The 13,316-nt window shown below is 48.4% G+C and overlaps 1 protein-coding gene across 1 annotated transcript in view; it reads left to right on the top strand.

Annotated features, from left to right (window-relative positions):
* Positions 1 to 1,099: 1,099 nt before the first annotated feature.
* The window catches only part of LOC140193778 (tyrosine-protein kinase ITK/TSK-like), a gene marked incomplete at its 5' end in the record, with an annotated part of 30,359 nt that continues 18,142 nt past the window's right edge, over positions 1,100 to 13,316 (top strand). The window contains 4 exons of the mRNA XM_072250946.1: positions 1,100 to 1,179; positions 5,548 to 5,681; positions 6,946 to 7,020; positions 10,535 to 10,706. Of these exons, the coding sequence (XP_072107047.1) occupies positions 1,100 to 1,179; positions 5,548 to 5,681; positions 6,946 to 7,020; positions 10,535 to 10,706 (461 nt within the window). The remainder of the gene's footprint in view (positions 1,180 to 5,547; positions 5,682 to 6,945; positions 7,021 to 10,534; positions 10,707 to 13,316) is intronic.

The following is a 13,316-nucleotide window of genomic DNA, read 5'->3' as shown; positions in this document are numbered from 1 at the left end:
GTGCTGAGTCACTGTTCAGGCCATAAAACATAGGCCATTCAGCCCATAGAGTCTGCTCCGCCATTCATCATGGCTGATTTGTTATCCCTCTCAACCCCATTCTCCCTGTAACCTTTGATGCCCTGATATCTATCATCCTCTGCTTTATATATACACAGTGACTTGGCCTCCACAGCCATCTGTGGCAATGACTTCCACAGAAAAATCTGTGGCTAAACAAATTCCTCCTGATCTCTGCTCTAAATGGACGTTCTTCTTTTCTGAGGCTGTGCCCTCTGGTCTTAGACTCTCCCACTATTGGAAACATCCTCTCCATTTCGCTCAGTCCAGACTACGTAGGCCTTTTAACCCTAAGGGGTCACCCTTTGTCTCTCTCGAGGAATCGTGGGTCTCTGAGCCTACCTTCCTATAAAGGTAGTTAAAACAGTTTTAAAGTGAGGTGATCACTTACCAGATCGAAGAGGCATAGAATGACTGAATGTTTGTGTGAGCTCGGGCTTTTCTCTCTGGAGTGAAGGAGGATGAGAGCTGACTTAACAGAGGTGTACAGGATGATAAGAGGCATAGATCGAGTGGACAGTCAAAGGCATTTTCCTGGGGTGGAAGTGGCTAATTTGAAGGTGATTGAAGGGAAGTACAGGAGGGTGTCAGAGGGTGTATTTGTACACAGGGTGGTGGGAGTGTGGAACACCCAGCTGGGGTGGTGGTAGAGACAGATATATTAGGGACACTTAAGAGACTGTTAAATAGGCAGATGACGATAGAAGAATGGAGGACTATGTGGATGGGAAGGGTTAGATTGATCTTAGAGTAGGTTAAAAGTTCTGAACAACATTGTGGGCTGAATGGCCTGTGCCATGCTGTTCTGTTTCATGCTTATTCTCTGGGAGGAGATACCCCGTTCAGAGTGACTTTGTTGTGTATAGGGTGGATTGTGAGTTTTCACTCAAGGCCCCGCTCAGAGTTCATTGTTGTCAACCAGTAATGTCCTCGCCACGCACCTCGCTGGTGTTCGCTTTCAGCCGTACTCATGTGGGCTGTGGAAGAGGCTGCCTCAGTGTGTGAATCTCTGACTGCGAGTGTCTGTACTCTGTTACAGGATAAACAAGGAGCGTTCATGGTGAGGGACTCGAGACAGGCTGGGATGTACACTGTCTCCGTGTTCACCAAGGCCAGCAGGTGAGGCCATGGCATCGATGGTTTACCCTCTGTCTCTGGTACAGGGACTGTCACCCAGCGCGTTCGTGGAGGCGACCAGACACTTAAGGGATGATTCCTTAAGACCATGAGACATAGGAGCAGACTGAGGCCATTCAGCCCATTGAGTCTGCTTCACCATAATATCATGGCTGATTTATTATCCCTCTCAATCACATTTTCCTGCCTTCTCTCCGCAACCTGTCTTCCCAATAGGTTTTAATGAGATCATCCCTCATTCTTCTAAACTCCAGCAATTTGATGTTCCTGTATTATGAGGCTGTGCCCTCTGGTCCGAGACTCCCCCACTATAGGAAACATCCTCTCCATATCCACTCTATCTGTGCCCTCTGCTCCAAGACTCACCCACTGTAGGAAACATCCTCTCCACATCCACTCTATCTGTGCCCTCTGGTCCGAGGCTCACTCACTATAGGAAACATCCTCTTCACATCCACTCTACCTGTGCCCTCTGGTCCGAGACTCACCCACTATAGGAAGCATCCTCTCCACATCCACTCTATCTGTGTCCTCTGGTCCTAGACTCCCCCCTATAGGAAACATCCTCTCCACATCCACTCTATCTGTGTCCTCTGGTCCTAGACTCCCCCACTATAGGAAACATCCTCTCCACATTCAATCTATCTGTGCCCTCTGGTCCGAGACTCCCCCCACTGTAGGAAACATCCTCTCCACATCCACTCTATCTGTGTCCTCTGGTCCTAGACTCTCCCACTATAGGAAACATCCTCTTCACATCCACTCTATCTGTGCCCTCTGGTCCTAGACTCTCCCACTATAGGAAACATCCTCTCCACATCCACGTCAGTCTTTGAGTATTCGATAGGTTTCAATGAGATTCCCCCCCCACCATTCTTCTAAACTCCAGGAAGTTCAGGCCCAGATCCATCAAACACTCCTCATATGTTAACCCTTTCACTCCCTGAATAATTCTCGTGAACCTCCTCTGGACCCTCTCCAATGTCAGCACATCCTTTCCTAGATAAGGGGCCCAAAACTGCTCACAATACAAGAGCGTTGCCTCATAATGCCTCAGCACTATATCCTTGCTTTTATATCTTAATCCTCTCAAACGGAATGCTAACATCATGCTTACAACTGACTCAATCTACAAGTTAACCTTCAGGTAGTCCTGCACAAGGACTCACACATCTCCTTGCACCTCAGGTTTTTGAAATTTCTCCCCATTTAGAAAATGGTCTAAGCCTTTATTCATGCTACCAAAGTACATGGCCATACACTATATACCATCTGTTCCTTCTTTGCCCATTCTCTCAATCTGTCTAAGTCCTCCTGTGGACTCAGAGCAAGAAAATGAAACTGAAGGAAGTACGTGGTGACGTGGTGGGGCCAGCAGAATATGATGGTAATGACAGCGACAGTGAAGGGTCCCCGTTCATCTGACATTCTGTGCCACTGGACCCTGTCCCTGACCTGTTAAGGACTGTGTGATGGCTCCCCGTGATCAGCCTCCCCATGTTAAACAAAGTTACGCACAGGCATTCTCCATCCACCCTAACAGCACAGGTCCTCATCAGCTAGCGATGGACAACCCCTTAGGAGAACATCGACTTGACTTAAGTGTTGCACGACTACATCTTTGATAATAAATTAACTTTGACTTTGAGAAGGACTTGAATCAGAATCAGGTTGAATATCACTGGCATATTTCATGAAATTTATTCTTTAATGATGGCAGAACACTAATATACATAATAAAAAACTAAAAATTACAATGTGAAACACTAAATACATTAGATTAGATTCAACTTTATTGTCATTGTGCCGTACAGATACAAAGCCAATGAAATGCATTTAGCATCTAACCAGAAATGCAAATAGTGTTATTTACAAAATAACTGTGAATAAAAAGTGCTACAGCACACAAATATAAAAGTACTGAGACAGTACAATATGGATGCAATACTGCTTAGCCCTGTGATGTGAGGTTCAGCAGGGTCACAGTCTCAGGGAAGAAGCTCTTCCTGTGCCTGCTGGTGCGGGAGCGGAGGCTCCTGTAGCACCTACTGGATGGGAGGAGAGTAAAGAGTCCATGGTTAGGGTGAGATGCATCCTTGATAATGCTTTTCGCCCTGCCCAGGCAGCATTTACGGTAGATGTTCTCAGTGGTGGGCAATTGGGTGCTGATAATCCGCTGGGCAGTTTTCACCACATACTGGAGTGCTTTGCTGTCCAATACGGGACAATTGCCCTACCACACTGAGATGCAGTTGGTGAGTATGCTCTCAATGGCACAGCGGTAAAAGTCTGTCAGTATCCTGCGACAGAGGTGAGCTTTCTTGATGCTCTGCAGGAAATAAAGGCGCTGTTGCGCCCTTTTGATCAGGATGGAGGAGTTCAGGGACCAGGTGAGATCCTCGGAAATGTGGACACCAAGGAATTTGATGCTTGATACACGCTCCACTACAGTTCCGTTGACGTAGCTGGGGACACGAGTGTGACTCCTGGCATGCCTGAAGTCCACAATGATCTCCTCGGTCTTCTGGGAGTTAAGGGCCAGGTTGTTGTCAGCACTACACGCAGCCAGGTGCTGGACCTCATCCCTGTAGGCCGTCTCGTCATCCCCTCTGATCAGGCCAACCACCGTGGTGTCATCTGCAAACTTCATTATGGAGTTAGAACCATGTACAGGAATGCAGTCATAGCTGAAAAGGGAGTACAGAAGAGGGCTCAGCACACAGCCTTGAGGCACGCCAGTGTTCAGGGTGAGAGTGGAGGAGGAGAGGTTGTCTAACTTAACTGATTGGGGTCTGTTCGTCAGAAAGTCCAAGGTCCAATTGTAGAGGGCTGAGCTGATACCAAGCTGGCAAAGTTTGGCGATCAGCTTGGAGGGGGATCACAGTATTGAATGCCAAACTAAAGTCAATGAACAGCATTCTGATGTAAGAGTTGGTGCTGTCCAGGTGGGTCAGGGCAGAGTGAAGTGCCGTGGAGATGGCGTCCTCTGTTGACCTGTTGGTGAGATAGGCAAATTGGTGAGGGTCCAGGGTAGTGGGCAGACAGGATTTCAGATGTGATAGAACCAGTCTCTCAAAGCACTTTGCAATGATGGGGGTGAGTGCAACTGGATGGAAGTCATTCAGGCCCATGGCAGTGGAATGCTTCGGCACTGGCATGATGGTGGCGATCTTGAAGCTTGTGGGGACAACAGCCTGGGCCAGGGACAGATTAAAAATGTTCATGAAGACCCCGGCCAACTGCCCTACACAGACTCTGAGCACAGGGCCAGGTATTCCATCCGGACCAGCTGCCTTCCATACATTCACCCTGCTCAGGGTGGCGCAAACATCGGAGGTGGAGGTACGTGTACATAGGAACAAAGAAATAGGAGCAGGAGTCGACCATCTGACCCATCGAGCCTGCTCCACCATCCAATAAGATCATGGTTGATCTGGCCATGGACTTATCTCCATCAACCTGCCTTTTCTCCATAACCCTTAATTCCCCTACTATGCAAAATCTATCCAACCTTGTCTTTCATATATTTATTGAGGTAGCCTGCACTGTTTCGTTGGGCAGAGAATTCCACAGATTAACCAGTCTCTGGGAAAAGAAGTTCCTCCTCATCTCTGCCCTAAATCTACTCCCCCAAATCTTGAAGGTATGTAAAAAAAGTTAACCAAATAAAGCGCACAAAAAGGGAGCTAAAAAAGAAAAGAATATATAGTGAGGTAGGCCTCAGCAAGGACTGGTGTCTGTTCCTTTGACTTCTCCTTCCTGAAGTCCACAATCAATTCCTTGGTCTTCCTGATGTTGAACGGAGAGTGTGTCCCAAGAGCCCCCCGATTCGAACCACGTCTGTACCCAAGACCCCCCCGATTCAAACCATGTCTGTACCCAAGACCCCCCCGATTCGAACCACGTCTGTACCCAAGAGCCCCCCGATTCGAACCACGTCTGTACCCAAGACCCCCCGATTCAAACCATGTCTGTACCCAAGACCCCCCCGACTCAAACCATGTCTGTACCCAAGACCCCCCCGATTCGAACCACGTCTGTACCCAAGACCCCCCCGATTCAAACCACGTCTGTACCCAAGACCCCCCCGATTCGAACCACGTCTGTACCCAAGACCCCACCCCCGATTCGAACAATGTCTGTACCCAAGACCCGTCTGATCTTTATTTCTGGTTTCTGATCTCTTCCTTTCCAGTGGAAGGGACTCGGCCCAAAACATCAACCGTTTATTCCTCTCCATAGATTCTGCCCGAGTTGCTGAGATCCTCCAGCACTTTGTGTGTGTTTCTCTGGATTTGCGGCATCGGCAGAATCTCTGGGGTTTATGATTCTTTTCTTTACCCCTGACAGTGAGTGCAGCGCCGGAGTCAAGCACTACCACATCAAGGAAATCATGGACACCCACAAACGCTATTACCTGGCCGAGAAACACATCTTCGACACCATTCCAGAGCTTATCACCTACCACCAGCACAACGCAGCAGGTATGTCTCACACCTCGGCCCGACCCAGACCGGCCCCTGGGTTAGGGTGAACTGAGAGAGTACCGCTGTCCACCGTCAGTTCCTCAGCACTCCCTGCACACACCCCTCCCTGTGCCAGTCCTATCCCACCACTCCCCACCCACACATACCACACACACACACACACACCTCCCCATGCCAGTCCTATCCCACCACCATTCACCATATTCACCATTCCGATGGTGGTGTCAAGCTGTAGGGCCGGTGTGCTGGAGAAACCCTCCGGCTCCTCTCAGAATCAGAATCAGGTTTCATGTCGCTGGCGTATGTTGTGAAATTTGTTGTTTTGCAACAGCAGAAGATTGGAATACATAATAATAAAACTATTGATTACAAATAAAATTTATATGCTGGGAGGCTAGTGTCCATGATGGAGCTGGCTAAGTTAGCAACTTTCTGCAGCTTTATCTGATCCTGGGCAGACTCTGCTTTTATTGACCCATTTCTGGTCCGTATCAGGCCAGTGACTCATCGCCTCCACAGCCATATTCCTAACTCCTAGTCCCAACCTGTAGATCCTGGTCCTGCTCACATTGAAAATGCTGGGGGTTTCGTTCACCACCTTCCCAGCCTGAAATCAACTTCTATTGGACAAATTAATCTCAAGGATTAAAAGATCAACTTTATAGGTCATAATCATTTCCATGTATCAGGATTTGCTGTGGTGTGTTGGTTAGAGTACAACTAGCAACAAAACACAACATTCAGCAATTATCCTGAATAAAGAATTCTGTAAACTAAAGTGAGAAGATTCTTAAAAGATAAAAGATTATCTTTAATTGTCACATGTACAATTGAAACACAGTGAGCATTGTTTGTCACTAACTGAGACAGTCTGAGGGTGTGCTGGGGCCAGCCACAACTGTCACCATGCTTCATACCCACAACTCACTAACCCCAACCCGTACGTGTTTGGACTGTGGGAGGAAACCGCAGCACCCGGAGGAAAAGCACGCGGTCACAGGGAGAACGTACAAACTCCTTACAGATGGTGACAGGAACTGAACCCGGATCGGATTGCTCGTGCTGTAAAGCATGACACTAACTGCTACATTACTCTGTTGCCACCCCTGCCCGCACTCTGCTGCCGGACATTGCCGTCTCTCTTGCATCGATAATAACCGCAGCAGGTAGAGTGCAAGAGATGCTCATAATCCCTCCCAGCAGGAGTGGAGACCATCTTGGTTGTCTGGATATTGAGTAATTCGGTCCTTGTTTGTTGTAGGTCTGGTCACACGCTTGAGGTACCCTGTGTCTTCCTGGAGAGAAACAGCCCCGTCCACAGCAGGATTTAGTTACGGTATGTCTGTGAGCAAGGAGGGAACGGTGCTTGGTGTGTGTGTGGATGGGAGAGAGGGACTTGTTTTCCTGTTGCTTGCTGTGTTCTGTGTTGTCCTGCCGAGCATTGTGGCCTTGCTGTGCTGTCACCAGAGTGTGTGGCAACACTTCCGCGCTGCCCCCACCACATTGTTGGGTTGTGTTGGTTGTTGACGCAAACAATGTATTTCGCTCAACACTTGCCCTCACTCTCAATAATTGCTCATTCGGCTCCTCCCACTTCCTCCAACTCGCCCGGGTCCCAGCTGTTTGTCGATTACGTGGAACAGTCTGTGTTCCAAGCCTACGATGGTGACCGTCCTGTACTTTTCCCACACTACATCGATGACTGCATTGGTGCTGCTTCCTGCACCCGTGCTGAACTCATCGACTTCATCCACTCTGCCTCCAACTTCTACCCCGCCCTCAAGTTTACCTGGTCCATTTCCGACACCCCCCTTCCCTTTCTTGATCTCACTGTCTATCTCCAGAGACAGCTTATCCACTGATGTCTATTATAAACCCACGGACTCTCACAGCTACCTGGACTATACCTCTTCCCACCCTGTTACTTCGAAAAATGCCATCCCCTTCTTTCAATCCCTCCGTCTCCGCCACATCTGCTCACAGGTTGAGGTTTCTCATTAAAGAACAAAGGAGATGTCATCCTTTTTCAAAGAAAGGGGATTCCCTTCCTCACCATCAACGCTGCCCTCAACCGTATCTCTTCCATTTCGAGCACCTCTGCTCTTACCCCACCCTCCTGCCACCCTACCAGGAATAGGGTTCCTCTTGTCCTCAACTACCACCCCACCAGCCTCTGCATCCAACATGTAATTCTCTGAAACTTCTGCCACCTCCAATGGGATCCCACCACCAAACACATCTTTCCCTCTCTCCTCCCCCCCACCTTTCTGCTTTCCGCAGGGATCGCTCCCTACGCGACTCCCTTGTCCATTCGTCCCCCCCCCCCCCACTGATCTCCCTCCTGGCACTTATCCTTGCAAACAGAACAAGTGATACATCTCCCCTACTACCATTTAGGGCCCAAGCAGTCCTGCCAGGTGAGGCAACACTTCACCTGTGAGTCTGTTGGGTTCACATACTGTGTTCGGTGCTCCAGGTATGGCCTCTTGTATATCGGCGAGACCCGATATTGACTGGGAGACCGCTTCACCGAGGATCCACGCTCTGTACACCAGAAAACGTGGGATCTCCCACTGGCCACCCACTTTAATTCCACTTCCCATTCCCATTCCGATATGACCATCCATGGCTTCTTACATTGCTGTGATGAGGCCACTCTTGGAGGAACAACACCTTGTATTCCGTCTGGGTAGCCTCCAACCTGATGGTATGAACATTTATTCCTCGAACTTCCGGTAATGCTCCTCACCCTACCATTTCGCATCCTCTTTTCCCCCTCTCTCCTTATCTGCTTGCCCGTGTATCGCCGCCTCCTGATGCTCCTCCCCCCTTTTCTTTTTTCCATGGCCTCTGTCTGCTTCTATCTGACTCCCCCTTCTCCAGCCCTGTATCTCTTTCACCAATCAACTTCCCAGCTTTTTACTTCATTCCTCCCCCTTCAGGTTTCACCCATCACCTTGTTTCTCTCTTCCCTGCCCCCACCTTAAATCTACTGCTCAGCTTTTCTTATCCAGTCCTGCCAAATGGTCTCAGCCTGAAACATTGACTGTACTTTTTCCATAGATGCTGCCTGCTGCCCTGCTGAGTTCCTCCAGCGTTTTGTCTGTGTTGCTTGGATTTCCAGCATCTGCAGATTTTCTCTTCTTTGTGCATGTATTTCACTGTATATAGTCACAGTCATAGTCATACTTTATTGATCCCGGGGGAAATTGGTTTAAAAGAAATACAACAAATACTAAGTTAAGAAGTTTAAAAGTAAGAAATTACGGAGCAACTGTAACAGGCTGCATGCACGACCGGCGCATGTGCACTAACTTATTTCAGGTTTCAATGTACATGAGACAAATAAAGCTCATCTTCTGAGTGTTTCCTTATTTTCCTGTGCCGGGTCAGTATATCCAGCTGGCCTATGAGATCTGTGCTGGGACGGGCCACTCTGACCAGTGTATCCAGCTGGCCTACGAGATCTGCAGCCACAAATTGCATTTACCTGCCTGCTGTGAACGCACCCAGGGTACTCTCGGACATGGTGGGACAGGACAAGTGAGTAGGGAGGAGGTTTCAGAGAGGAGAGAGTTACTTATTTACTTAGAGATGCAGTGTAGCCCAACAAGCCATACTGCATCTCACTGATTTATCCCCAGTCCAATCACAGGACAGTTTACAAAGACCAATTAACCTACTAACCGATACGTCTTTGGGCTGTGGGAGGAAACCAGAATGCCCAGAGGAGACCCACACACACATGGGAAGGAAGGAACATATGAACTTGCTGACACTGACACTGGAATTGAACTCTGAACTCTGACATCCCAAGCTGTCACTGTGTCACACTGTCTGCTGCGCTACCACCACACCCCAGTGAGGAGGGGTGACAGGCGCGTGGGTCTCGGTGGGATGTGTGTGTTCGGAGGGACGGGGAAACTTATGGAGGAGTTTGGAGCTGACAGGGAACGGGTGGATGGAGCTGGACTATCCATTGGTCACCACAATTCACTGTTTGGTCTCTCTTCCACCCATCGGAGATATTTATCTGGAGTGTTGCACACGCAGGCGGTTGGCATTGTCACCGTTCCCTCTCATTTGTCCAACAGTCTCTCTGGCCTCCTACCGTCATGCAGGAGATACCACAACATTGGGACAAAAACTGTTGGGGTGGGAAACAGCTTCTTCCCCCAGGCCTGATATTACTGAACTCCCTGTCACCACCCAGGTCTCATCACGTACAAAGTGCCAGTAGCGTTATACTGCTCACTTTTTAACTTCTGTTGGAAACGTACCTTATTATTTTTTACTTTATTTTAGGTGATATTACCTTATGTGTTTGGTATGTGGGTTATATGTACTGTGTTGTGCACCCTGGCCCAGAGGAACATTGTTTCGTTTGGTGATATACATGTGTACAGTTGTGTGTGAGTTATATGTACTGTGCTGTGCACCCTGGTCTGGAGGAACATTGTTTCGTTTGGTGATATACATGTGTACGGTTGTGTGTGAGTTATATGTACTGTGTTGTGCACCCTGGCCCAGAGAAACATTGTTTCGTTTGGTGATATACATGTGTACGGTTGTGTGTGAGTTATATGTACTGTGTTGTGCACCCTGGCCCAGAGGAACATTGTTTCGTTTGGTGGTATACATGTGTACGGTTGTGTGTGAGTTATATGTACTGTGTTGTGCACCCTGGCCCAGAGGAACATTGTTTCGTTTGGTGGTATACATGTGTACGGTTGTGTGTGAGTTATATGTACTGTGTTGTGCACCCTGATCCAGAGGGACACTGTTTTGTTTGGTGGTATACATGCGTTCAGTTAAGTGACAACAAACTGAACTTGTTTGCTGTGTCTCAGGGGCCTGGGAGATCTCGGCCACTGCCCTGACTTTCATGGAGGAGGTGGGTTGTGGTCAGTTTGGAGTGGTGCACATGGGCTACTGGAGGAACCAACACAAAGTGGCCATCAAGACGATCCGTGAGGGAGCCATGTCCGAGGAGGACTTCATCGAGGAAGCTCAGATCATGATGTGAGTTACTGGGGTGGGCTGGAGGGTGGAGAATGGGGGCTTCATTCTGCTACATTCCCTCAGGACCCAGGACTGTGGGAGGGAGAGCAGCGGAGTGGGGTCAAACACTGCCTTATCCGGGGAGGGCTGAAGGTCACCAGCTGCAATGGGGGAGTCCTGACATCTGGCCACATCTGGCCAGAGACATTGACACCTGCTCACAGCAGCCCACTGGTCATAGTCACCAACATCTGACAGAGACATTGACATCTGCTGACATCAGGCAATTAGCATAGTCACCAACATCTGGCCAGAGACATTGACATCTGCCCATACCAGCCCACTGGTCATAGTCACCAACATCTGACAGAGACATTGACATCTGCCTACATCAGACTGTTAGCATAGTCACCAACATCTGGTCACACCTGGCCAGAGACATTGACACCTACCCACTGGCTACAGAGAGTGTATCTGGTCACATCTGGCTATGGGTTTTGCGGTGGGACGGTATGGTAGTGTCATGGTTAATGTAATGCTATTACAGTGCCAATGACCCATGTTCAATTCCTGCTGCTGTCTATAAGGAGTTTATGTGTTCTCCCCGTGATACCTGGCCATATGCACTCACAATTGGCCAGCCGCGTGTCTTACATTGTCTCCTTCCTCCACCGCCCCCCTCACTATCTCCTCCTCATTAGTCCAGGCGTAGCCATCATCCCCTGCCCTGGCAGGACATGTTAGTGAAGCCGGCCATTTGGATTTGGATTCAGATTTATCAGTCATGTGTAGATTGAAACGTTCAGTGAAATGTGTGGTTTGCATTAACAACCAACACACGCGAGGATGTTCTGGGGGCAGCCCACAAATGCGGCCACACGTTCCAATGCCGATGTAGCACGTTCACGGCGTTCAGCAGAATGACTCAATCAGCGACAGGGTGCCACGCAACAGGGCGGTTAGTGTGACTCTACTATTGCTCGTGGTGTTGGAGTCCGGAGGCCATTTCCACTGTGCCCTGTACACTCCTTCTGTGTTTGTGTGGGGGTTTCCTCCAACCGCTCCAGTTTCCTCTCACTGTCCAAAGGCGAACCAGTTAGTAGGTCGATTAGTCATTGTCAGCTGTCCTGTGATTTGGCTGGAGTTAAATTGGTGGGTCGCTGGGTGGTGAGGCTCGGTGGGCTGGAAGGGGCTGTTCTGTGATGTGTCTCTAAGTAAAACAGACCCTTATGGGGAACTTCAACATGCAGGTAGACTGGAGGGATAAGGTTGGTACTGGACCCCAAGAAAGGGAGTTTGTGGAGTCCCTCCGAGATGGATTCTTAGAACAGCTTGTACTGGAGCCTACCAGAGAGAACACAATTCTAGATTTAGTGTTGTGCAATGAACCGGATTTGATCAGGGACCTCGAGGTAAAGGAGCCATTAGGAGGTAGTGACCATAATATGATAAGTTTTAATCGACAATTTGAGAGGGAGAAGGGAAACTCAGAAGTGTCAGTAATACAGTTGAACAAAGGGAACTATGGTGCTGTGAGGGAGGAGCTGGCCAAAGTTCAATGGAACAATACCCTAGCAGGGATGACAGTGGAACAGCAATGGCAAGTGTTTCTGGGAATAATGCGGAAGGTGCAGGATCAGTTTGTTCCAAAGAGGAAGAAAGATCCTAAGGGGAGTAAGGGGAGGCCGTGGCTGACAAGGGAAGTAATGGACAGTATAAAAATAAAAGAGAAGTATAACATAGCAAAGACGAGTGGGAAGCCGGAGGATTGGCAAACTTTTAAAGAGCAACAGAAGGTAACTAAAAAGGCAATACGTGGAGAAAAAATGAGGTACGAAGGTAAACTAGCCAAGAATATAAAGGAGGATAGTAAAAGCTTCTTTAGGTATGTGAAAAGGAAAAAAATAAGTTAAGACCAAAATTGGGCCCTTGAAGACAGAAGTGGGTGAATTCATTATGGGGAGCAAGGAAATGGCAGACGAGTTGAACAGGTACTTTGGATCTGTCTTCACTAGGGAAGGCACAAACAATCTCCCAGATATAATAGTGGCCAAAGGACCTAGGGTAATGGATGAACTGAAGGAAATTTATATTAGGCAGGAAATGGTGTTGGATAGGCTGTTGAGTCTGAAGGCTGATAAGTCCCCGGGACCTGATGGTCTGCATCCCAGGGTACTTAAGGAGGTGGCTTTAGAAATCATGGATGCATTGGTAATCATTTTCCAATGTTCTACAGATTCAGGATCAGTTCCTGTGGATTGGAGGGTGGCTAATGTTGTCCCTCTCTTCAAAAAGGGAGGAAGGGAGAAAACAGGGAATTACGGACTGGTTAGCCTGACGTTGGTGGTGGGAAAGATGCCGGAGTCAACTATAAAAGATGAAATTATGACACATCTGGATAGTAGTAACAGGATTGGTCCAAGTCAGCATGGATTTACGAAGGGGAAATCATGCTTGATTAATCTTCTGGAATTTTTTGAGGATGTAACTATGAAAATGGACAAGGGAGAGCCAGTGGATGTAGTGTACCTGGACTTTCAGAAAGCCTTTGATAAAGTCCCACATAGGAGATTAGTGGGCAAAATTAGGGCACATGGTATTGGGAGCAGAGTACTGACATGGATTGAAAGT

The sequence above is a fragment of the Mobula birostris genome, unplaced genomic scaffold (genome assembly GCF_030028105.1).
Source record: "Mobula birostris isolate sMobBir1 unplaced genomic scaffold, sMobBir1.hap1 scaffold_841, whole genome shotgun sequence".
Lineage (NCBI taxonomy): Eukaryota > Metazoa > Chordata > Chondrichthyes > Myliobatiformes > Myliobatidae > Mobula > Mobula birostris.
This window is presented reverse-complemented; position numbering and strand designations above follow the sequence as displayed.